The sequence below is a fragment of the Lonchura striata genome, chromosome 7, assembly GCF_046129695.1.
Source record: "Lonchura striata isolate bLonStr1 chromosome 7, bLonStr1.mat, whole genome shotgun sequence".
In the NCBI taxonomy this organism is placed as follows: domain Eukaryota; kingdom Metazoa; phylum Chordata; class Aves; order Passeriformes; family Estrildidae; genus Lonchura; species Lonchura striata.
Genome location: NC_134609.1, coordinates 26,027,373 through 26,054,187, shown reverse-complemented (window position 1 = coordinate 26,054,187; position 26,815 = coordinate 26,027,373). Strand labels below are relative to the sequence as shown.

Sequence of the window (26,815 nt, the reverse complement as noted above, 5' to 3'; positions counted from 1 at the left end):
CAGCAGAATATTTCATCACAGCAAATTGAAGACCTGAAACCAGCATCAGAGTTAAACCTACTTCAGCAATATTCATTTGAGATTCCCTGGAGGATTGGTTTGTTCTCCAATGATACCAGGCTCCTTTTGGAAAAAGGATGTGCACTTGCTTCTGTTGCCTTGCCAGGTTGCTTGTCAGTTTGTCATTTCAAGAAAAGGAAAGAGATGAGACAAATCAAATTGGCAAAATTATGTAGTTATGGCTAATTAAACTTCTGATTTCCTGCTCTGTCAGTTAGAAAATACCACCAGTACCAATTCTAGCAGGTCTCCATTGCTTTGTTTAGAGGAGGAAGTCATGACAAATGAGCTGAATATTCAGTTTGCATCTGTTTTTATGAACTGATATTTCACTCTTATGCAGTTACTTTCATCATTTATTTTAGAGTGCATAAAGAACCCAATTTCCTTTTGTGCTCTACGGTTGTATTTAATTCCCACAGAGAATTAAAAGCAGAATGCCATTTTCAATCATATGTATTTCCCCCTTTTATTTCATTTAAGTATCCTTAGAAGTAAAATGATCGTCATTTTCATTTAATCAGAAAGATGAAGATATTTTCAGCAGTTGTTTAGGCAGGAATAATGACATTGCATTTTCTTGAACACATACCCTTGAGAGAAAGGTGAGGTTGTTCCTGAAAATTGTGTTTGTAGTCTGTGGATTTCTGTGATTTTGAACAAACCAGAAAATACAAGCAACTCCCACCACCTTTTGTGTACCTTTATTCCGCCAAACTAAGTGGAAATTGCATTTACAAGAAAGGAAATTAAATAATTGCAGGCCCCAAGGTCTCACAGAATGCGTGGTGAATTGACTGTGGAAAGGATCTTGTGTTGACAGTCACAGTTGTTATGTGTTATAAAAGCATATGTGAAGCTCAATTTATTTCTCAGCTTGCCTTATTCAGTGACATCCCGAAAGACACATTTCACTTTAATTTATCTGTTTAAAGCATTAAAACAAATGTGGTGGGCCAGAGTCCTTAGTGCTGCAGGGCTTCCTTGCCCTAAGTCACTGGTGTAAACCTGCTTAATTGGGAACACTCATCCTCAGGGATGGATTTCCAGCAGGAGAGGAGGTGCTGGGGCTCTCCTACCCTTGTGCCAGGCTGACAGGAGGAGCAGGGATAACCTGCAGGCCCCACACCACGTTACAGAAATTGCTTTTCTTTTCACTCCTGGGTGCTGTTTGCAGGAGGGGTTGGTAGAAGCAGCCCTCCAGACTCTGGGGTGTGAAAGCAGTGCTGGAGCAGGGCTCCTTGGAAGCTGGCAGCAGAGGGGAGCTCCTCTGGCCAGCAGCTCTGACAACTCGGCTCTGTCATTAGGCACTTTCCTGGGCTGCCCTGCAAGCAGCTTAGTTTGGATCAGCAGAGCACTTCTGAAGCAAATCTCACTATTGTTTGCTATGCTTTGATTTGTAATCTGGAGTGCCCTTAGTGCATCCTGGATCCCTGGATTCATTGCATGAGTGAAGCTAAACCAGGGCATGTGATCCATCCATGGTTTTGGATGTCCTGGGGGCCACACAGTGAATCACCCTGAGCTCTGCAGCAGGGGCCGATTCCCTCCACACTCTGCTCCTGTTGCACCACTCCATTCCCTGAAGGGGCCTGTGTTAACTGGACAAACAGTGCCCTGCCTGGACTGGATACCCTGCATGAGAAATCCTCTTCTCCTTATTCCCACCTGAGGTTGAAGGATGGAATCAGCAGCTCCCATCATTTGCAATTCCTTGGAATCTAACCAAGGTGTGACTTCTTAATCTGTTTGCAGCAGCTGAGCAAACCTTTCCCATCACAGGGGAGGGAGCACTGCATGTCTCATAATTGCCAGGTGTCTCTTGCAGAGCACGGTTTATTCTGTTTTCTTCACCTAGATTTTAATATACAGCTTGCTATAGAAAACCTGAGTTTAGAGCCCCTAGGTGAGGTGTTATTTCAGTGCAAGAGGTTATTGTGTGTCTGAAGCCATTAAGGAGATGGTTTGGAATGTGAAATTTTGCTCAGGTGGTTCTTATGGGGGAGACATCAGTAATGTTTGTCCTGTAGAGAAACTGAGGCCTCACCTCAGTGTGCAGGTAACTTCCTGTGCAGATCTCTTCCCCAGTATTTAACCCAGCATTGAGTGTAATTCTGGGACAACTGCATAGAAGAGGTGACAATTTACCTTCCTTGGCAGCAAAGCGAGTTCTCGTGACCCCCTGCAGTGTGTAGGGCACAGAAGGGAAAGGTGTGTCTGGCTCGACCCCCAGGTTTTTGGTTGTTTGGTGAGGGTTTTTTTCAGCCCTTGGTAAACATTGTGTTTCTGGGGTGCAGAGTTCTCTGCTGACACAGTGCACTACAGAGAGGGTTAGTCTTAATCTGATGATTTTATACAATTAAAGGATTTGTCCTCCCTCTCCCAGCTGTAATCTTAGTACCCCAAATCATCTACCAGCTCTGCAGGGAGCAGCTCAGCCTCAGCTGGAATGAGCTGAGGCTTGAACATGGGAAATTTAGTTTAAACAACAGATGAAGAAAACAATGGGATGTTCTGCAAGTTGGAGGCCTCCTCAGTTTTAAGTGTTTTAAAAGCTACTGAGGCATTTTTCTTAGCTTGTACTCTTCGTGTGCCGTCTCAGTGCAGGCAGAAGCTCTCCAAGATTCTTCATTTAAGTAAATTTTCTGATCTTTTTGAGCTTTTTCAAAAGAAGCACCTGAAAGTGGGAACAATCTCCATGCTAAAGATTGCAGTTCTGTCCTGCTGGCTGCTATGCTGACCACCTTTGTACTCAGCTGGGTTTAGCAGGGGCATTCTGAAATGGAGAAGTTTTCTTGCACTTTCTTCACAGATGTCTGGTGTTGCAGATAGCACTGGTATTTCAGTAGGGAACAGAGGGCTAATTCACCAGTGCCACTGTTTATATTCCCTGTAATCACTGCTGGACAAATACTGGTAGTGCTGTGATGGAATTCTTTGTTCATCTCAGACTTTCCAAACTTGGAATTGGTATGTTTTTTACTGTTGCTCAGTATTAGCCTGTGCTCTTCTGGTTTATTCTCCTACCTTGTTAAGAATTCTGAAATTATAGACATATAAGCAGTTTTTGCTTTTATTGTCAATGAATACTGACATAAAATTCTGTTTTCTAATGGATACATATTACAATGATTTTACAATGATTTCATGAATAGAACACCGACCCAGGTTAAATAATGCCAAGATTCTAATATTACCAGAGAAAACAAAGAAAATCCAAGTCTCAGTTGACAATCTGATCCTTAGTTTGTCCTTTTGTACTCCTATTGTAAATTTTATGCAAAGGTCACAGCAGTACTACATTACAGGCTTTAGTAACCCTTTAGTATTTACACCTTCTGTGGGTTCTGTAACTATATAAACAGAACAGATTGCTTCTGATAATCTTACATAACAAAGCATGGAATATTATATATCCCATAGAATTAACCTCAAATGCATTTATCATCTAAATCCATATTTCACAGTACAGATTTGATGTGTTTAGTCCTAAAAAAAATACATGCAGACTTGTGAGCAACTGTGTGTGAATGAGTACAATGGAGCTAGGGTCTCAATTTCTGGTTTAAATATATAGCTGGACAAAAACAAGAATATTGGTAACAGCATTCACAATCTCAGTGAGGGAAGAGCTATGCACAGAACAAAATGCAAATACCTTGGCTGGACAAAATTGAGTTTTCCAGAACTGTGGCAAGCTCTGTCTTTGCTCATTGCTTTTTCCAGCTTTATTTGTACAAGTAGATGCTGTTTTTTGAAAAGGAGCACCAAAATTATGTTCATTCTTCACACTGAAACATTCTGCTCTTGACAAACTGTTGAAAGTAAACTGTGAATAACTGATAAATAGGGTTAATAATTTTTAACAATGCCTCAGCTGTAATAGCAGCATTGTCAAGCTGGTGCTGCACCAGTGTGAAGGATTTGAAGAAGGCAATACTGGTACAACAAATTCGGATAGTAATTCTTATTTTTATGCTGCAAACACTGATTTAATCACCGGTTTTCTCCATTAAACTACTTTATATCGACATCTTTCATTTTTCTGTCCTTTGAAGGTGGTAAATATGATTGCCATTTTATCCATTTTTGTTATAAATGAAAGAGACTTCAGAGCGTTTGGCTGTGCATCAGTTGTTGGAATGCTGCCATACACTAATGCAGACTCCCCACTGTGAGCCCAGTGAAGAATTATACTTTGATTCACCAGATTGTATTAAATAGTCCAGCTGTTGGGATTTGAAAGATAGTTACCTCCAAAGTGAAATAAAAATGAACTTGGCATTTATGGCTTTGACCATTTTTATAGTGTTGGGCAATCAGCTTTTCAAAAGTGGCACTTTTTAAAATAACCCTCTTCTGGTTACACTGCTTTAAAAAGTTTAATTTGCTGTAACGTTAAAAATACTCCACCTTGTATTTTTCTGGAATGATTGACAACTTTTGCATAAAATAAGCATTATTTTCCTTTTGAAATCACTAGCTTCTGATGATAATCAAATGAGTCTGAAACTGTATCTATTAGTGCCAATTTCTGCATTAATTAACTTATACCAAAATTCTAATGTTAGAGGCAATTCTTGTAATTAAAGCTTGAACGTGGAATTTCATTTGTTCTATCCAGTGCTGCAGCAGCGAGCTGAGTAAATTCTTTCTGAAATGGAAAGTGCAGCAACTGTTGTTTCTGTGATTATTTTTTTGTTTTAACCTGTTCATTTACTCTCTTCCCATCAGGTGGGAGCTGGTGCAGTCCCCACCCAGTGTTCTAATTGTTGAGTGAGGTGACCTCTTTTTTCTTTGTCATTTTCTTTAGGACAAAGACTGTCAAAATAAAGGGCAGTTCATGTTAGATGGATCCTGTAGCTGAATTTCTTTCTCTGGCCTCCAGTTATTCTGCCTTTTCCTCTCAAGGGTGTTACCTTGTCAGAATGGAAGACTGTTCCTTAAAAATAAACATGACAATTTAGAACTCAAAAAAAGGAAAAGTGGGGAGAAAAAAAAGCTCTGGACAAGCCTACAGTGCACGTAGGAGCTTGAGGGATTTCAGCACCTGCCCAGTTTGGGCTCTGTGGGTGTGGGCTGTGCATCCATAGTGGCCTGTAAGGCTGAGCCTAAGGATGGGCCAGTGCAGTGCAGCTGCCATCCCTGAGCCTGCAGGGCTCTGAGCCCACAGCCCCTGGGCTGGGGGCTCTGGGGGGCTCAGGCTCTGGGGGGCTCAGGCTCTGGAGGGCTCAGGCTCTGGGGGGCTCAGGCTCTGGAATGCAGGGTGCAGGAGGCACAAGCTGTGCTTTCAGGCTCTCTGCCCACCCAGCAGAATTAAGGTGGCAGTGGGAACACCCCCATCTGCCTCTTGTTCACATTGAGCAGTCCCAGTGTTTGCCATGTTCTCTGCTGGTGCATTCCAGCTAATCTAAGGATTTGCCTGCATGTTTTCAACACCAGTACAAAGCTGCTGAATACACACAAGTGCTTTTAGTGTTTATAGGCTGATGCCAGCTTTGACAAATAACCCAGGTGTCTCTGACCTTTCCTTCCTCCCTGCTCAAAGGCTTTTTATCCACACGAATCCCTGTACTGCAAACAATGGTGGTGTAACCCCATTTCTGCAGCACAGAGCGTGGGTCAAACACCCTTGATAGTTCAGCAGAGCCAGTAGGTGAATTTCCAGAAATCATCAGCACTTGCTCCCAGTGAGACCAGCAGCAGCCCAGGGAGCACCTGGTTATGCTGTGCCTCAGTCCTGCAGTGCAGCCCCAGGCAGGTGGCTCTGGGATAGAGAAGTGGAGAAGCCATTTTTCAGTGCCTTGTGAGTTCATTTTTTATCTTCCATGCCTGGTTTAACAAATGATCCAGGAGAGGGAATGTGACTGTTTGATTTTGTGCACTGCTATCTGTATATAACAGCTGTTAAATCCATACATCTATTTATTAGCTTAGCGGACCTGTCTTAGTCATGTGTGCTACTAATAGAAATGCTTTTCTGTGTTTCTATGCTCTTCTGCCTATGTGAACTGTCATTTGTATTTATATATTTATTCTTTTTCTTCTAGATCAACTAGTCACACAGAATTGACAAGAAAAGCTTCTAGCAGTGAAAAAGAGACAGAATCCGTGGTAGTTTTAGATCCTGTGTCCACCAGTGGGGATCAAATGTCTGAAAATGCCATGAACCAGAACAAAGTGAAAGAAGAAAAAAGCAAGCCACAGCATAAAGAAACTAACGTTGGGAAAATAAAAGAAACAGATAGTTCTAGCTGTTAATTGTTACTTTGCAAGGCTGTAACTTTTGGGAATCATTATCTGAACATGTGAATTGCTTAGGTGTGCTACTAGGGGCCACGGTCTGTACTCCAGACAGAAATATTACAGATTGAAATGGTCTTTTGTATGCAGCTTTTGTTACATGCACTGAAGTGTTAAATAACTGTGTGTCACTCAAAATCCCTTTCCCATTTTAATTTTGCAGGTATGGGTATTAATTTCTTAGATAGTGACAGTTACCTTTAAAAATGGATTTGAAGAGGCTTTTTAAACTCTTATTTTATTGAGAAGATGCCTTGTTGAAGGTCTGTTCCAAAGCTTGCCAGAAGACCCTTGCATCCATCCCTCTTGAGCTGGACAGGTTTGGGTTAGACCCTGTAAGTGATTACACCCTCATAAGCTTCAGTATGGGGGTGTTACTAATTATTAATAAAAATGTGTTTAGACACATTGCTCCAAAAATGTTTTGATACCTGCTTAAACCAAGATCTTGTTGGTCCCCTGCCTGCTGTCCCCACATAGGGAGGAAATGAAAAGCACAAGCACAACCCTTCTGTCTCAGATTGTCAGGGGACAGAGACTAAATTGCAGAGGCAGTGCAGCATCTCATTCTGGTACCAAGATTTTTGGCAGTGATAGCCAGAGTCAGGGGTTTGGGGACTGGGACTCATTTGGGTTAATGCTTTGCAAAGGAGGACTTGCTCCTGGGTTTTGTTTTAATGTTACACAGCAGCTTTTGGAACTGCTGCAGTTGGAGTCTGTTTTACTGCACAAAAATAACTTGTCTTAGGCTCCAGTGGATATGGGCTGCATTTGGGATTCATTCTAGGACTGCAAGTTATTGGGAATCATCAACATTCTGAGAACTCCCAGCTGAAAGCTCACAGTGCTAACAAATGAGCCCTTGCTTTGGACCTGGCACACACTGGTGGCATTAATTTCTTTATGAGGTGACACTTCAGGTGTCTGTATTTGATAACACAAATCCCAGTATCCCTCCACCCTTATTCCCTATGACAACGGTGAGATAGGAACATCATTGATTTGCTCCACTGCCAATTCACATTCCATTGCAGTCTCTTTAAATTCAGCACAGTATCTCATTCTTTTATAATCAACAAATGGAATCAGGGATTTACCTAAAGATTGGTGTAACTGAAATTGGGTGGGCACGTACTTGAATGCACTTGGATTCTTTTTTATTTAATTATTTGAAACAGTGATAGTATTGAAGGATGAATGTTCTGAGTTTGTTGGTTTGGCTCTGCATGCAACTGTCTGGTGCTTTTCCTAAAAATAAAATGATAGTAATGAGTGTGGTGGCTTCACATCTATTTTGGTGGTTTTTGCATGTTTGCTACGAAAACCTTGGACTTGATCTAATGACTGGATTGCATACAGTTCATAAACTTGGGGAAATTTGTCTCTGATATTTTCATTTCTTGGGGGCAGTTGGTTCTGGCTGTTAATTTTTTACTTAGTTGTCTGTTACACTGAACTTAAAATGCAAAATTTCTTATATGTATTTTTTCCTGAAATTATTGCTGCTGTATTATATGTTCAGATTTTCAAATTATGCAAAACCCAGAAGTTTTTCAAGAAGCATTTCTTTTACTTAAACTGTTTTGTTACCTAGAACATAAATTATTTCTTCAACTTTTCATTGTTGCTTATTAAAAAGACTCCTGACAAGTTTCCCAGACCTTGTGGAATTGACTTGTTACTCACTGATGCCAGTCACAGCTCTGTGCCCAACATTTGGGGTTTGCACTTGTCTTGAGGGCTACAAATGGAGCAAAATCTTCTTTTCAGGCTGGATCTCAGAGCAGCACTGAGGGGTTGGGGGGATGGAGCAGCATAACACTCAAGACCTTTTTTTTTTTTTTTTTGTAAAATGTGGTGGTCTGTATTGGTTTTTTTTTTTTTTTTTACTGTTTGTCAACAGCTTGCTCTTTGTATGGAGGGAGATTCTGATTTTCTCAAAACAAACATTTAGTTTTGGACTTAACACAGCAGTGTTTGTTTTGTCAATTTGTAAATGCAGCACAGAATTTTGTGGTATTTTCACACTATAGTCACTGCTCAGTTAATTTGGTTTCAGCTGAAGGCAATGGGCCCTGGGAAAAGAGAAGCCAGTATTTGAAATCTCTTGGAGATATTTGGCTGAACTGCTTGAAAAGAAATGGATTTAGGAATAGTTAATATGTGACATAAATATTAACTATTAAATAGTTAATATGTGACAAATGTTAATATGTAACTTTTTAGTAAAATATTTTTTTCTTAGAAATTTATCCCAAAGTAATGATGACAGCCTAGTTAATGTGCTGTTTTCTGGGAGCTGGGCAGGCAGGCTGTGAATCTGCAGGGCTGGCTGAGAGCTGTGGAGGCAGCTAATCCTGCTCTGGGGCAGGAAGCACATCAGGAAGTTGTTCTGGCTGTGAGTCTTCAGCAAAATCAACAAATTCAAGTTTTGCTTCACCTGAAATAGAAGAAGGAAAAAACAGCTCATGTTTGCTGTAATGGGGTTTGTTGTGCTCTGGTGCACAGAGATGTTTTGAAAATGCCACATGATGGTTACAAGACCGGACACACCTTTAAAAGTCCGGTCTTTGCTTAGAAATGAAGGAACACTGTGATTTTATGGTGCACTGCAGCCTGAGCTGGGATATTTACTGCATCCCTTTCTCCAGTGACCATCTCACCTTGCTGCCTTCTGTTTTCCCCCTGCACTGGTCTCTTGCCAGGTTCCCATCAGCTGACTCTGCTGCTAAAGCCGCTGTCCCAGCGTTGGTCCCATAACCAGCAGTTCCCTGTTCCTGCCACCAGCAGCTCTCTGCTTTTTCCCAGCTGTGACTCGTTCCCCAGCCCTGCCCTTAGCACCGCTCCTGGTTGCCGCACACACGGTGCCGGTACCGGTGCCGGTGCCGGTGCCGGTGCCGGTGCCGGTGCCGGTGCCGGTGCCGGTGCCGGTGCCGGTGCCGGTGCCGCTGTGTGTGCCCAGCCGAGCGGGCAATGCCGAGCCCAGGTTCGGGCTCCCGAGCCCGGAGCTGGCCCCGCACGGCCCCGGGGCTCTCCTGATGGCCCCGGGTGCCCTGGCTCGGGCTCTCCCGGCTATTCCCAGCTCCAGCCCGCAAATGAGGAGCTTGGTATGCAGCTCAGAGCTGCTCTCACTGCTGCCCTGCTGTTGATTTAGCTACTGGATCTTATTTCTGCCAAGTGATTAACGGTGTCGGGGATTGTTGCCGTTTCATTTCATCAGATATAGGTCTAAATATTTGTCAGACTCGAGAGCCTTTGCTTAGACTATATTATTTGAGGAGGCAGTATATTAATACTGCTGAGGCAGTTAAAATTCATAGTTCTGTAATCATCTTATTTTTGAAAAGTGCATTCTGCAAAACTATTAGCACAAAAAAAATTTCTATGTTTCTGTGTTTTACAATGGTTATGAGCAAGGGGAAGATTTCAAAAAGCTCAACATATATTCAATTTTAAAAACATTTCAACTAAAAACTTTGTTCTATAGTGTGCATGTCAAGTGCTGCTACCCTATGTGTAGAGCACTGGAAATTATAACAAACAAGAGGGTAAAATGACTTAATTCTTCTTCGTGTTTCCTTTTCTTAGGAATAATGCAATTCCTGCAAACCCTTTCCTTCCTTTCTTCCTCTCCTTGTCTCTCTGCCTCCCCTTTAGACTGCATGTCTTTATTCTGGCTTGATTGATACCTGAGCAAGTGAGAAGTGGCTCTAATGAACTGTTAAGCATTTAACAGTGCCTTGGTACCGTGTAAAAAGAAGATGCAGATCCTGAAACGGGCAGGCAGATGCATACAAGTGGCTAAGGCTGAATGTGCATCGTCAACTTGGGGTTTTCTTGGATTTTATTTAAGGCTTACCCACACAATTGTAGCTTTCCAAACACATTTTGCTAGAAATGTAACGTACAAAAGAGGGTAGTGAAATGAAGTTTTGTTAGCAATATATGTTTCTGGGCCTCGAGGGAGGTGGGGTATTTGGCCTAAAATTCCATTTTGGCAGCTTTTCGACACATTATATGCACGGTTTTTTGTTTTGTTCCTTTTGCACCGTGGGCTTCAAGACTCCAACCAATTAATTCTGGAAAAAAAAAGCTTAATGTAGGCTACTCCTCAAGAAGGGGTCTATTTTAACATTCAGTAAACAGATAATCCATTAGGACAACAATATACATTGTGGCAAGTGCTATCCTAGGCTTTTTTTGTCAGCCCTTATTTATAGCCTTTTGATTCCGCTTCCCTCCTGGGGTGCAGTTTCAATCATTCTCCCTCCAATCTTTGTGCCCGTATTCATGGCAGGCTGAAAACAAAGTAAGAAAGAAGCTCGTACGCAGCGCTCCATTCGCGGCCAGTTCCTCCTCTATAGCCAGCAGCCGGTTGTATTTGGCCACCCTTTCTCCGCGGGAGAGACCTCCCAACTTGAGGAACCTGGCACCCAGGCCCACAGCCTGCAACGAGAGAGTGGTGAAACTCCTCACTCGGCCAACTGAAGTCATTCCCAAAAATTAAACACCGTGTCCTAAGTCTGATTTAACACCCTCGTCTCTCCGCAGAGAAAAACGGGGAAATAAAACCTCTCCGTGAAAGACTTGCCGGATGCAAACAGTAATTTTCGCTGGCATATGAAGTGAAATTTTATTTGCAGAGTATTAAATATAATAGTGTTAAGGATATTTGTTTAAAATGTTGTTACTACGCAGGAATGTTGTAAGTAACTCAGTTTTTTTATAAACTAATGCAAGCAAATGGATCATACACACTTTTGAATATACTCCCTGCTTTGGCAAATTTCCTCTGTGCTCTCTTTAAACGCAAAAGAATAACAACTCTCTGTGGGGAAAAAAACCAACCCGCTAGAAAAAGCCTATTTTGTAAAATGTTTCTTTCTCAAGCACAAAAAGGCTTTCTCCTTAAAAAATAGTACATGTTAAAAGCAGTATTTTTGCAATTCTGCAATTGAACAGCTTTCAATACTTACCAGATCCACGAGGCTCTCATCTGAAGATTCTCTATCTGGACTTCCTAATATGGTAACACGTCTTTGACCTATACATAACGGGAGGGAACACCTTCATTAGAGTATATTTTATATATTTGACACAGAAATTGTTTGGATGTCTCATTCTTTTTTTACCCCTGGGCTATCCAAGCTTAAATAAAAACAGGAGTAAACCCCACCTGATAAAAATGTAAACTGTTTTAGTTTGCTACATTAGTGTTCTGTTTTATTTTCAGATGGATAAGGGAATATCTAACATCCTGTCCTGGTCTCTGCCTCTCACTGATCTGTCTGATCAGACTGTGCTATTTATATTAAATGTGATCCTCACTATAGTAATTATTTTTCTTCTATTCAAAAGAGAATTTACCATCCTGACTGAATGGAATCTTTAGTTGCCATTTACTCGCTTTGATACACTGAGTGTCGGTGTTTTTAAGGAATAAGAAAAAAACTAAGCTATATTAAATTTGTCCATCTATTCCTCAGGTATAAAAATTAATAAAGAAAATCTGATACAAAGAGAAATTTTACATATGAAGCTGCACAGGCTTTTCATACTTACAACAAAGGCTCAATAATATATAGTCAATAATCTATATAAATTCAATTTTAAACAGTTTGCACATCTGAATTTTTAAATTATTAATGCTAAAATTATTCAAAATTGAGATTAATTGCTCGCATCTCTCCTATTTTCTTTAATTCTGATATCTAACTGCATGACACTTAGCTGCAGTGTCAAAGGGCACCCACGTACAAACCATTCACAGTGTATTAACTGACAGCACTTGAAGCCTTGACTGCTGTTTAAGGCCCTTGACAGGGATTTGTGAATCAAAACATGAATTTCAGTTTCTTCTGGCAAGTGCTTTCTAAATTATAATTTATTTAATTAGGATAATTAAATGAAAACACGTAATATTTACAGGTGTGGCTTGCAGAGTTTGGTTTCAGCCTTTCCCCCTCGACTCACCGTGCAGAACTCCAGTGAGTTCTATGAGGTCTGACACCTTGGTTTGGTTCGTGTATTTTAGGACAACACCACTGCACATTGCTATGTTTATGTTTTGGTCGGTTGTGAGTTTGGAAATTTGCGTGGCAGCATCTTCAGCAATCAGGTAGCATTTGGAACCAAGGGCACAACAGATGCTACTCCACTGGTCTCTGTCCTGCACAAACAAATTGAGCAAACAACTGGAGTTTAAAAAACTAAACTGAATGGAAACTCTAACTGAGGAGATAAAAATTAAATAATAATCTGGGTTTAATCCTAAATATGCCCTTCATACAAACATGTTACATTTTATACTGTATTTTAAATCTGTCTGCCTAAGAAAAACATGCCACTTGGATATTCCTTGAGTTTTAAGATTTTGCTAGAAAACAAAAATTTTAATCTGAAATTAATCAACACTATCTGCAAAAAATATAGTTAAAATATTTAAATTAAATTAAGTGTACGGGTCTGCTATTTTGATTTCCCTCTTGAAATTTACTTCATTTTGATAGAACATAAAATAATTTTTCCTTGTTTTATTCAAATGACTCATTTTTGTGTTAGTATTTCAAGTGTCATAGTTGTTTGAACATAAAATAATGAACAGGAGACATGGGCTCAATGGCAAGACCCATAGGGAACAGAAGAATACAATGCTCTCTTTTCTAGCAAAGCTCCATTTTTCAGGGTCTTTGTGTCTTTCTTTATTTAATGTATTGTCCACATGGTACATGGTCCAGGCTAAATAAAGGACAAGGATATGTAAAGAATTTTAAAGAAGAAATTTACAAATTAATTTGCTTGCTTTGTATCCACAGAATGCAAATTTCTCACACTAAAAACATGTCTACTTCATCATTCTGCCAGTGGTTATTCTTGGTCTGTGGATCAGTTTTTTGTACTTATGTGCTTGCAATCAACATTAGGTGCCATTCCTGTATGGATTTCAATCCTGTGCATAAGAGAAAATGAAGTTTTTGACACCAGAGCAAATGTTAAAATTTAAGCACCAAAGTGGTCTGGTGTCTGGCAACGAATTATTGAATTGGTACCAGAGCTAATCCTCAAGGATCTAATTATCAGGGCAAAGATGTGGCATGGGTAAACCTTGGAGATTTGGGAGGAAGAGGAGGAGGAGGAGAAGAAAAGGCATTTCCCTTAACTCTGTACTCTGTTCCCAGCTGCACTTCACTGTGTGCTGTAATTCTCCTGCTGATTCTCATCTTGCAATATTTTCCTTCATAAGAATTCACAAGGAAGTTTGCAGCCCTAGCAGGAGTGGAGAATGACCTGGTGTTTTGGAACATGGTAATTCAGAGAGTCAGACTGAAACAACACAGGGAGGCAAGGCTAACCAGAGTGAGGTAATACTAAACACAGTTATGCAAAAAACGAATATTTAAAGTTCCAGTTAAGGACAAAATCAGATGGATTTTGCAGTACATCGTTTTTTTAGAATTATTCATGCAGGCACTGGGCAGACTCACAGAGCCAACATCACTTTGCTTCTCCCTTCAATCACAGTCTTTGTGTTTTGTTCATGAAAATGAACTCCCTGTGTTTATTTTTAAGAAGATAAAGCAAAATTTGACACCAAAAGCAAATTTTGTATTAAGTTGTGCAACTGCAGAATCTCAGTCTACAACTGTAGGCTCTCCAACAATTAAGTTTTTATTCTTTTTTTAACACATGGAAATTTAACCTCATGTATAAATGTGAATATTTAAGGTTATACAATCTCTTTTATTCATCTATAGCTTGATAACATGCTTAATATTATTGTGCTTTATTGTTGTAGTTGATTGGCCACACTAATTAACTCCTCCAACTTTGATAACAGAGGTAAATGCAGTGTGTCTTACTCCCACTTGAAAAATTCTGCCGAGCAATTCTGCCAGTGAGAGGACTTTGGTTATAAATATCCACCACAAAGAACTGCAGCAATAACATATTCTGGTGATTTTTTGGCTGAATATACAAGAATGTTCAAATGTTTGCTTCTCCAGCCTTATATTAATATTGCATTACACATCAATTTTTTGTAATACACTCGAATTTTACCTTATCATTTCACCTTATAATTTAATAGTGTACGTAAAGACAAAAATGTAATCAAAATAACAGTGGTTTAACAAGTAGAATCAGATAAAAAAATGCAAATTCTTGTAATTCTTTAAGGTATGTGTACTGACCATATTCTGTCAATGCCAGGATTTTCCATCAGAAATTACGTAAAAAATACTAAAAAAATTAGACATTACCAATAAAATAGATTCAAAGAAATTGTTAGATGCATTTTCTAGTGATATTTTTGTGCTTAAAAACTTGGAAATCAGAAGCTTTTAATTTTATATGTTTTGTAAAAATGAGAAAAGGTCAGTGATATGCCACTGAAGAGTACCACCAGTCTTTAGAGGACTGCACTTGGTATCTTACCTCTTTTCTTAAGGGATCTATTAATGCAATAATAAAAGGAAAATTATCAATCATTTCCACATACATGGCAACCATTTCATCAGGAGTTTTGAATGTTCCAGTGAGTATTTCGTATTTTCCTTTACCCTAGAAAGCAAAGTAAAAAGCATGAACAGGGAAGGTAGGAGCCCAAAAAGCAGAGTGTATGCATCTCTGTAAAGGCAGTGGGCTGTGTGTGCTTCAATCAGGAGGCATTCACTCATCTGCCTCACTCTGTGTTTGAGTCGTCAGCACATTGTTACAGAAAACTCTACCTAAAATGACACCGTGGGTTCCAGTGGGCTCCTGCCAAAGTCTCTGAACAATGCCACTGCCAAAGGAAGAGAGATCTATTTCAGCATTTTCTAGGCAACGCTGCCAGTTTGACACCATTGCAGCATGAAGTTAGCAATATTCGACATTTTTATTGAATCTCGTGTGAAAAAAATACAATTTTTCTCTTAAAAAAAAAAGGTGTTTTTTTCCCCTCGCTTTCATAAAGAAAATATTGCTGGGGCAAAGGGTGCACCTTCAGTGCCCAAAAGCAAGATACTGCCTTTCCTTGCTTCTTTTCCCTTTCAAAAAAAAAAAAAAAATAGACTCATTTAAAACCAGTCTCATCATTCTGGGAAGCACAAACTGCAGCCTGGGAGGAATTTTAAGAGCAAGCTGTGAGACTGTGCCAGGATATCCACTGCTTTAGTGGCTTTAACAGAAAGTTACAGAATTACTGGTAATTCAATAGTTAAGATTTTGCACATTCTGGTACAGGATACAGATATCACAGCCAGGAGAGCAACTGCTTTCACAAAATATATTGGTAATGGAAGCTTTGGCACTACAGAACACCCAAACACACAAAAGCTCATGAGGTACTAAATGGAATTGGAAGTTTCTTTTTCTGCTTAGAGAAAAACCTGCTTGATCTTGGAATAAGGGGCAAGAACTGTAAGACTTTGTCAGGAGATAGATTTTGTCAAATAAAAACATTAAAAAACTGAAGTTAAAAAATTAATGTTGATGCACAATGAGATGGGCACTAATGTGTATATAAAGCTATCATAGTAAAAATACAAGCAGATGTTGGATAGCTTGAAGAAAAAAAGAGATGTAGCGTAATATAATGGAAAACCAAGCATATTCAGCCAGAATTTATAAATGCAGAGATAATTTTTTCTGTTTGCTTAATTGCTACCTTAAAAAAAGGAGTTAGGAGCTTGTAGGTGAGTTTGCAACATATTAATGATGTTAACAAACAGCTACATTTATTTTAAAACCCAAGAAAATCAAAATTGAAAAATAACTTACATAATCCATTAATTCATGAGCAGCAAAATTTATTGCTAAGTACATGTCTATTCCCAGCTCCAGACCTATATTGTTGCAAGCTGTTTGCAATTGGAGTAGTAGTTGTTCTAGATTATCATATCCTATTGTCAGGCAGCCTAAATGTGATATTCTTTTTAAGGGTGGTGGCTGAAAGCAAAACAAAATATTCACATTATTTACACACCTATATTTTATACATATTTATGAGGTTTCTTTCATTGTCATTTCAGTCTGCATTTAGTCATCAAATTATAGATTTGTTCTCAGAAATCTCCTTAGCAGCTGTAAGGACAATTCCCTAGGAAAGAGGAATTAGGAAAGTGCTAATGAGTAGAGAGCAATAGTCCTTGGAAGTAGGTCTAGTCATGCAGATCTCAGTCTTGTATGGCTAGCACTGGTTTAAAAAATTGTATTAAAGGCACTCTTAACAACCACTGGGTTGCCATAAATGCTGTGGTACTATGGACCAACCCTTTTCCACAAAAACATATCCTCCACTTCTAAATAGCTTTTAATCCTCAACTACAACATTGATATTGACTCTGGGGAGGATTCAAGAAACCTCAAGAATATCCCAAGACTTCCAGAAGGAACAAATTTCATAGAGGGGAAATACCTCCAGCCCAGCTGCACACTGTCGTCTGCTTCAGGGACAGTAATACTGGCCATCAGCTATGTTTGCAAATATTGAGCAAATATTTCATGTATTTTCTTCTGTTGTCAGTATTTCTATAGGTTTTCCAAACAATGGTTTTTAATTGTGAAGTCTGGGAATTTTGGATTATAAAGATGTACCAATAGACAGCAAAAGATGCTGCAGTCTTCCTGCACTTCAGATAGAGGTTAAATCTGAAGTTTCATGTGGTTTTCAAGATGTCCATATGCTGTGCCTTGATATATTCTATTAAAAGCATTGTCTATCTGTATAATTTTTTTTTCTCTGTTTAGTTTTCACTTCCTTAACCTAAATAAGTTATTTTTCACTGCCTACTTTGTAATTTCCCCTTTTTTCTCTCACAAAAAAGTTCAAAGTAACATGGTGCCTTCATCAGTTTTAAATTCAGTTTCATTACTGTCTCCTGTAGTTTTCTCCTACTGAAATAAATGGAATTTTTTTTCAGAGAATCTAATGCTTTGTTTCCTTGTGTATATCTTACAGAAATATTGTACCTTATGATTGCAGTACATATTGTGGTACTGATATGGAAACTACCCACCAGGAAAACATTGGCCAGCATCTTAATGATGATGAGTTTTTGTTGTTCTAGCAACAATAAAATAGGAAAGCTTTTGTTGATCCTTTCTTTTTTATACTTCACAACAGTAATGATTCTCATCTGATAATATTTAAATCACCTCAGAATGAAGAGGAAAACCTGCATGGCATTTGATCCCACTACTTGGAAAACTTATCAACAAACTACCAATTTTGAAGGGATAAAAAAGATCATTTGAGCCATACAAAATAATGTCCTGTGCTATATTGTGAGTGCTGCCCTTTAGCTACTGGTTTGTATCTGCCATTATCTATAACCTCAGACTGGGCCTGGGCACTGAATGCAGCAGGATCCAGAGGGGAGTTTGCTCCAAGGGTTAGGAAACAGCACAATCCACAAATCTAACAGGTAACAGTTTTATGGTCTACATGATCAAAAGTTCTCTGCTGGTGCTACAGGCCTGCAAAATGTTCATTTGGATAAATTACCAGGATTTCTATATGAGAAAAATTATCAGATCCCAGAAATTTCCCCCTATTTCCTCTACTGCCCCCAAAGGGAAGGTATAGTCAGAAGAATTTAAATTATTATGTAGAATATGAGCATTTGGAACATTTAAGTCTTGCTTTGACCTTTCCAAAATGGCAATGTAGATTAATGCTTCCTTTCTTAAAAACATTTTAAGTTTCCTGCTGCTCTTAATACCTTGTTGAAAACTTAGAGTTAAAATCTCTTTTCATACCGGAGCTTTTTGTGGTTTTCCTTTCCTAGTGTCTCCTTGTGAACCAAGCTGTTGGAGTGAAAGAATATAGAAATAAATTCCATGGAAAAATACAAAGATGACAAAGTAAAGAAAAAAGAAAAGAGAAAAGAAAAGGAAAGAAAAGGAAAGAAAATAAAAGGAAAGAGAAAAGAAAAGAAAAGAAAAGAAAAGAAAAGAAAAGAAAAGAAAAGAAAAGAAAAGAAAAGAAAAGAAAAGAAAAGAAAAGAAAAGAAAAGAAAAGAAAAGAAAAGAAAAGAAAAGAAAAGAAAAGAAAAGAAAAGAAAAGAAAAGTTGACTGAAATTTGGTCAAAAGAGACCAAATATTTCAGTTAGGAAATAATTTTATTTTGTGGTGATTACTAATTTAAAATGTTTGTTTCTATGTGGACATCTGTCCAACCATCATTTGTTTTTTAAGACATTCTCCAGCCCATCAAAAATACAGTGGATCTCAAAAATGAGAATCTAGACTCTGTACTTGGACAAACACAACAACATTGCTTTCCGAAAAGCACATGCACACATCAAGACTGATTTACTGCTACAGCAGTAGTACCTGGAATAAAATATGTTCATTGTGAGAGGTGTAGCAAGGTCACAATATGTATTGTATATGGCCACTGATACCATTCACTCCCAGTATATTTCTTCAGGTAAACAGAAAGCCTTATGCTTAGAACAATGATTTGTTCTACATTTTCTAGTTTAGTATCACCAAATGGCCAATGTTTTATTAATCTGTCAGAGAAATACATTCTCTGTTCTGTGTCATGAACTTGTAACAGGCTAAGTGTTCCATGTGGATGTTTGAAAGGATAAGAGTAGTAAAAAGATCAAATGAAGTATGTCTCACTGTAAGAACACATTTCTTACTGTACCCTTTTGGCTGGAGACTCAAACAGTCTTGTGATTTCTTTCTGAATATCCAGAACTCTTTCTATGCCCTGAAATTAAATAACAGTCAACTTCAAAAGAAAGTTATATTAATACATTTTAGCAGCTTGAATCAGAAGAGAGACAACCCTTATTCGAAATGCAAATTTAAATATAAAGTCTTCAAAAAAGCCCAAACCATTACAGATTCCTTAACACAATCTCTCCATCCACAAAATTCAGTCATGTCCAACTATAAAGGGTTAATAGCACTGGAATGAGCAGGAATATTTTATTATGGGATGTCAAGGAAAGCAGTCCCCACCTCAAAAGTATCCCTTCAGATACCTAACGAGTAAAAAATATCTGGGTTTGCATTTATATCTAAGAAGAGGGAAGGTGATAATCTCTGTTCCTAATTGTGGCTCTGCTTAAGACTTCCTAAACTCTGACAAGACTGAGCGCATTTACCTTCAGAATACTTCCAAGGAGCAGGAAAAAAAAAAGTCACTGTCTTGATTTTAAACATTGGGCAACACTCCAATTAAATGAATTCATTGCTTTTAATGCAAGGCTCTTTTTCCTCTTCAGCTGAGCTAGTAAATGTTGAGCGTGAACTTTGTAAAGGACATTTCAGATTTTCTCAAATTGAGCCAGTAAAGGAATACTGAAGGGGGCAGAAGTCTGTCACAGCTGGCAACAGCACAGGACAAACAGCTTCGAGCTCTGCACTGCAGTGCACACCTTGCTCCTCTCCCATGGGCACTGGGAGGCATCCTGGCTTTGAATGGGGCAGAATTAGTGACCTTGTTAACAGCTCCGGGGGACAATCCAGGAAAGTTAAAGGAAAAGCAAAAAGAAAGAGAATCGAGCTCAGCTATTTGTTCAGGTCAGCAGCACACAAAGTAGAAATCACAGCCCTAATGGAGGCATCTTGTGCAGATACATTCTTTAATGCAACGCATGGCTAAACAAAAAGAGAGAGGGCTGATCCCATCTGTCTCACCCATCCTTCTCGCTCTTTGTATTCCCTTCTAGCGTCACAATTTCATTTTAAAGCAACTTACTCCCAAATATTTCCTTCTTTCCTGTGAATTTGTTATGGGCTTTGTTGTTTTCTATGCTGTATCAAACAACTGCTAATACGTATAATCTATTCAGGCAAGATCAATTATTGTGTAACACAATTCCTTGACATCTTCGTCAATGCACTGATTTTTTCCTCTATACAAACATCCATTTTAAACTTAAGTCTTCATGGTTCTTCTTTTAAATCATATTTTTATTTAATATAATGTTATTAGTGTTATAATTCTGCATTAACATCTGTTAAAACTTTGGCCTTGTAAGCTAACAAAAAATGAAAAATATAGTTTGTAAGGACTATATTGAAAAGACTTATATACTTATGTACAAATGTAGTTAGTGTGGTGTCTATAGAATACATCTATTTAAAGAAAGGAAACAGTACCTGCTGGAGTGATAACTCAACTGGTGGTATAAGCATAACTTCTTTGACTAATTTCAGTTTTGTAGGTAATTTTTTCTCACAGTTCAACACAGTTACCATTGGGAGTGGTAGAGTCATTTCTTTAGGTGACTCCTGTAATTGGGAGTGGCAGGTGAAAATAAAAATGTAAAAATTAAAATAATTTCTTATATAGTTTAGTTATTTTACAGGGCTCAAAAGCTGTTAACACAGGCAATGGTGTTACGGGTACATTCCATGAGGCAAATTTAATAAAATTGTCACAAGTGGCTGCAATAATTATGGTAATGGGATGAAATAAACCAAATGGCAAAAGCCACACATACCTGATTGTGTTTCAGCAGTGCAGTATGTAAGTACAACGGGACACGGCTAATGGTGGCCCCAGCCTTTGCTATGGCAAGTGATGTTCCCCCAATGGCCAAGCTGCCACGCAGCACTGGTTCAGCAGGTTCTGCAGGTGGGATGGGATTCACTTCTGCTGACACCTTCTTTCCTACAACACAGAGTAGGAGCTAAACATTTTCTTGGTTCTAAATATATGCTTGTGGATCAGAGTTATGTGAGTAAATATGGTATTGTCATTTCAGTGTGTACTCAATGCACTAAAAATAATTTATTTTTTAAAATGTAATTGTGTCAGCTGTTTTATATGGAATGACCTTACAAGTAAGAAGAGCACCTGTCCTCACTCTAGTTTCAAACGCATTTCAAGTCTGTTTCTTTTTGAGATCTTTCAGTCACTGAAATATGTATTTTTATTTGTCTGTGTTTGAATCCAACAACAGTATATCATTTTCAGGCTCTTTTCAAAAGCATGTTTTCTTGATTGCATTCTTCAAATGCTCAGATTTTGTATAAAAAATGAAAGACAACATTATAACGTGATTGGGAGTACAAATACTTGTTTTCTTCTAATAATGTGAGAAAAACTCAGGTGTATTACAATTGGAATTCCCAAAGGGAAAATAGTCTTTTAATTATTACACATTACATTTTCATAAGGATTTCTTTCCCTTTCAGATACAATAACTTTGTACAAAATGCTTTAAAACAAGCAGTTCCCACTACCATATTTATTGCCTATAGTGCTTACATGAACACTTACAGCGAGCACCTGCTGAAGCTGCAATAATTGATCTGATTCCCAAGAACCAATGCACTGGGGACTGTTTGATATTTGCTCCAAATTGTCAGGCACTGAGTATAACAATAATGTTACAGTCAATGCCACAATTAGTAAAAACACATAATAGATGTATCAGCAGAAGCTTGTCTCAAATATCAAAGACACCATGATGATATCTGCAAGTACCTGACAACTGCAGAAGTTAAATTTCAGGCGAAAGGTGAACTTACTGTGCACATATCCAACATATGAAGTGGGAGGTTTTTTTACTGACAGTATATGATAGTTGCAGCTAAACTTATAAGAAATAATAATTTGCCAACATTTTCTGCCCTTCCAACAAATGACAACCACCCTTTTTTGTCTGAGTTTAATGTATAGATGTAGATAACATATGGTGTCTTTTTCTTTGGGTTGTTTGGTTTTGGCTGTGTATTCTCACCTGTTTTTCTAGTCTCACACCATTTTTTCCTTCTTCCTCTAGTAAAATGTTTGCTTACTTCCTTTTAATCTATACTACCCCTCACTCCCATCTCACCCTCTTCTTTTTTCTTTTTTCTTTTCTCTGTATTTCCTCCTTTTCTCAGTGTTAGAAGGAACTTTCTTCTTTCAATTGTTTTCATCTTCTATCTTAATTCTATTTCATTTTTACTACTCAGTTCTATGATTTCCTTTTCTTTCCTTATCATTTTCATTCTTCATTTGCATCCTCCTCCATTCTTATTCCTCACTCTGAAGAATAATAACCTCCTGTCTAAACCAACTGTAAAACAAAGGCAGAAACTGTTCAACCAATGCTTGTGAACGATGAGGAAACTGTATTTTTCCCCTCCCTCATTTTACTGCAGAAACTACTGTGATCAAAAAGGTCAGGAGAGAGTAACCAAACCCTTTGAAGATGAGACAGGATGTCTTTTAGGACCTTTACCAATATCTATATTGCAAAAGATATTAAAATTAAATGAAGTAAAACCTGTTTTTCCTCCCTTTTTTTGCTTAGGTGGTGAGGCTGAAGGGCACGAAGGAGAGGCATGAGTGGCTTTCGCTGCTTCTTCTTCTGCCTTTTTTTTTTCTTCTTCTTCCTTTTCAATTTTCTTTTTTTCTTCTATCTTGTTTGCAAAATATTCACTGAGGGAGGATGCATAAAAATTACTGGGTCAAAAATTTGTTAGGCACATGACAAATAGGTAGATGTGATGCAGGCTAAAGAACATGCTAGGAGGTAGATTAAGTGCTTGTGTTTGAGCTTCTGCCATAGATTCCCTGTGTGAAGCTGGAGAAGTCCATACTTTTATCACATCATTCTTTTTTGGTAGCCATCTGCAGCACTGAGTAAATAAAAAGGACCACAACGATCTCAAACCTTGGTACAAGCTTTGTAAATCACTCTGGTTTGAAGGTCAGCTGAGCATGAAGGATTTATTTCCTTTGCATGGGTACTAACAGATGCTGTCATAGCTTCATGACATCCTTCAGCCTGGCCTGGGTTAAGACAATAGGTGAGTTGTACAGTGGCTATTGTGTGGCTGCAAACTCAGAGGTGGCTGAATTTCAATTACATGCATGAAGTGAAATCTTCACCCATGGATCACATAAAGCCAATCCAGGCAAACTGAGTGAGATACATAAAGTAGTGCAAACAATGCATTAAAATCTTATTTAGACCCACTTTCCAACTGAGTCCTTATTCCCATTACCAAGGTTTCCCCAAATCCACGTGGAAAGCAATTAGGTCTGTGTGCTACAGTCTGTGTTCAGTGTTGCAGCCCAAAACAGCATGCTTTTTATATCATAATTATGAATAGCAGCCAATAATGTAGTGAAATGAGTCTGAGACAGACATTATATCCTAAAAATAGCTTTTTAAAAATTAGAAAACAGTTAATATTAGATATGTCTTTCATTACAATATAAATTAATGGTGAATATTTAAAATATTCAAATGAAATCATTTTCATAATATGCAAGACCTACCCAAGCATCTTATCTGCTTGACACTGGTCAGTAGGGTCCAAGTCCCTTAACATTGTGTTCAGTGCTTCATTGACCCATTGCACAGCAGTATGAACAGAGTAATTTCTTTCTTTTGCATCAGCTTCAATTGTTTCAGGTAAAGCATTTTCAGGTATTTGAGAATGAGTAGCCATTACAGTTGAACAAATCCTCTGGGGAAAAAAAAAAAAACCAACAAAAAAATACCACCAAAACCAAAACAATGTAAAAGGTTAAAAATACTATTTAATTTCTAACTTGGAAATGACATTTGAAAGACTAAGAGGTATCCCCTTACCAACTCTACAAGTACATATCTCCAAATCTATTTGCTCCACTTGTCTTTTTTCATCCAGCACCTTCTTTTTAGGCTCTTACACTTTAGTAATTGCAGACATTATTCAAGCTTTTTGACCTAAAATTATAACTACATAGGCAAAAACCCTCTGACAGGTCTGCTTTATACACATATTATGCTATCAGAACAGAATGGAGTTATTTTAAGGACCATACAATCATTAGGACACCTTTTATTGCAGCTGTTGGTAGCCTGTTGTACCATGATTCATCAGCATTCATGCTTAATGCCATCCCTCATAATCAATTACTTTTGTCTTGCTTAGATAATTCAGACCTATCTTTCTGTACTGATTAACAACAAATGATATTAAGAAAATTCACTTAAGGAAGACACAATTTACAAATTTCCCACAGTTGCCTGCACTAACAGTATTAACTTTATTTCCTGTGAATATCTATGTAATTCAAGAATTAAGTGAACCAGAGTTTAGCTGAGGGAAAGTAGAAATAATTACTCCACAATAGCTAGAGCTGCAAAGATGTAGTTTGAATATTTCAAGTTGGGGAAGAGATGAGCCATCAATTCTGCACTGCAGGTACTAAATTAGTATGTTTGACTTTACTGTCACCCTATTAGCTCAGTGTAAAAGAAGTGCCTCTATCTATACTGTTTTTCAGTTGTATTTTTCTGAAAGTGTCACACAAAGAGAAATAGAAAAATCTGAAAATTAAAGAAAAAGGTGAAATGAAAGTGAAATGGGGTATAAGGAAAACCTACATGATCATTAAGATAAAAAAAATTAATATACAGAGATATCTATCAGATCCTACTCACAAAATATTGTCTAATTCCTAGAAAATAAAGCTTTCATAGCTGCTGCCACTGTCTAACTTTTCACAACACTTTTTTTTCCCAAGTTACAACACTCAACTGGGATTTATGTCTTGTCATAAAGATGGAAAATAAAATGTTCCTTAGGATGTGAGAAGAATAGTACCTCTCCTGGATATTGTCCTAATAAAATAAATAAAACAAAAGCAGCTCATACCTTCTCATAGTTTTTAACTGTACAGTATATTTCCACTTCTAGTGTTGGCTGACCAACTCCATCAAGAACTTTTCTTCCAACTAATTTGCATATTACTGGAGCTTTTGAAAATTTAGAAAAGTAGTTAGCCTTAAATGAAAGAGAAAGAACTCAATTAAAAGTCAATTTCCAGGCAATGAGGCTTTTATTCTATGAAATACCTTACAATAAAATCCACCACTAAACAAATCCATTATGGATCTCTTCCAACCCAGGATATTCTATTATTCTATGATTGATATGTTCCAGCAAGCTTTGAGAGGAAGTGGAAACCATGACTTCTGGTAGGCAGAGTCCTCATTCTTCTTCCACCATGGTCTTTATTTGGCCTGATGAACTATCATAATATTATATCATATTTGGGTCTGTGTTCGTAGTTAATAAATGATGATTTAATGATCTAATGTTGATTTAGAAAAAAGATTATGTTTTTACCTGAGGTTTCTACATACTTCCTTACTAGTTTCATTATTTAATCTGGTAATTGGAGAGTCACCAAACCACAGGTTACCAAATGGGGGAAGTACGAAACCCTTGGGGCTATGAAGAAGGGGAACACGCCAACTACCAAGCAAAGCAAGGAAAGGTGTTACCAGTTCCAGCCCCTTCCACTGATGATGCAAAACACTGGGAGATGGGAAACAGTGTAAAATGGAATTAAATATTTCCATTCCACAGCTGCTCTCCCATCAAAGACCATACTAGAAATCTTTTTTCTTTTTTTTTTTTTTTTTCTGCTCACTATTTCTAGTATTGGCAATTCCAGTTGAAGTTTCATTATGACTACTATCAACAACACCTTGCCAAGTGGGAACAGATAAAATTGGTCTGATTCTTGACCCTTCCAGTGGGGCCCATTTGCTTTCCAGGAGCAGCCGCAGAGTGAACAGCCGCTGGCCAGGGAGTCATCGCTGCCGAGCAGCACTTTTGTTAGGGACAAACAGCACTCCGTCTGTGCAATACTTTGTTTTTGTGAAGCCCGGCCAGCACAGCACCCAGCTGCCACGGCCACAAACCCAGAACCACGGCAATGCTTGCCCGGGCCAGGGGACAACCCCTGAATTGCCACCACGGAGACACTGAGCCCCGGGCTGAGGGCAGAGCCCGGAGCGGGCACGGCGGGCGCCCTCACAGCTCCGGCCCCGCCCGGCGGCTCCCGCACCCCGCGCTACCAGCTCCCCGTAGAGATCCGCGGGGGGCAGCGGGAACAGGGCGTTCAGCACGTCCTCCATCCGCTCCGGCACCCGCTGCCCTCGGTAATACTCAGCCGCCTCCCGCCGCAGCCGCCGCCGCTCGCCCGCCTCCATCGCGGCGCTGCGGCCGCTGCCGGGCAACGGAGCCGGGGAGCGCCCGCCCCTCGCCCCGCTGCCCGCCAGCCTCGGGGCGGGCGGCGGCGCCTCAGGACGCTCTGCCCGGCCCCGCATTCCCGAGGCTCTGCTCCCTCTGGAGCAGCCCGGGTTGGGGCAGAGCTGGCTCGGTCTGGCCCACTTTGGTCCCTCTGGAGCAGCCCGGGTTGGGGCACAGCTGGCTCGGTCTGGCCCACTTTGGTCCCTGGAGCAGCCCGGGTTGGGGCAGAGCTGGCTCGGTCTGGCCCACTTTGGTCCCTGGAGCAGCCCGGGTTGGGGCAGAGCTGGCTCGGTCTGGCCCACTTTGGTCCCTGGAGCAGCCCGGGTTGGGGCACAGCTGGCTCGGTCTGGCCCACTTTGGTCCCTGGAGCAGCCCGGGTTGGGGCACAGCTGGCTCGCTTTGTCCCGCTGTGGCTCCTCATGCCCCGTCGTTCTCGCTCTTCGCCCTCAGCTCTGTCACCGCTTTCCCAGTCAG

The 26,815-nt window shown here is 39.3% G+C and overlaps 2 protein-coding genes across 2 annotated transcripts in view; one reads left to right on the top strand and one right to left on the bottom strand.

Moving 5' to 3' along the window:
- Positions 1-8,021, top strand: part of SHTN1 (shootin 1) — a 54,526-nt gene extending 46,505 nt beyond the window's left edge. The window contains exon 17 of the mRNA XM_021537277.2: positions 6,111-8,021. Within this exon, the coding sequence (XP_021392952.2) occupies positions 6,111-6,321 (211 nt within the window). The 3' untranslated portion in view covers positions 6,322-8,021. The remainder of the gene's footprint in view (positions 1-6,110) is intronic.
- Positions 8,022-8,714: 693 nt separating this feature from the next.
- ENO4 (enolase 4) lies at positions 8,715-26,301 on the bottom strand. The gene is made up of 14 exons (XM_077784510.1): positions 26,167-26,301; positions 24,956-25,084; positions 23,589-23,779; positions 22,588-22,742; positions 20,812-20,981; positions 20,468-20,599; positions 19,002-19,067; positions 18,103-18,150; positions 16,123-16,290; positions 14,797-14,922; positions 12,337-12,532; positions 11,340-11,407; positions 10,692-10,809; positions 8,715-8,803 (listed from the first exon to the last, which is right to left on the bottom strand). Exons 1-14 carry the CDS (start codon positions 26,299-26,301, stop codon positions 8,715-8,717), a joined length of 1,791 nt encoding a protein of 596 aa, XP_077640636.1.
- Between the last annotated feature and the right edge of the window lie 514 nt (positions 26,302-26,815).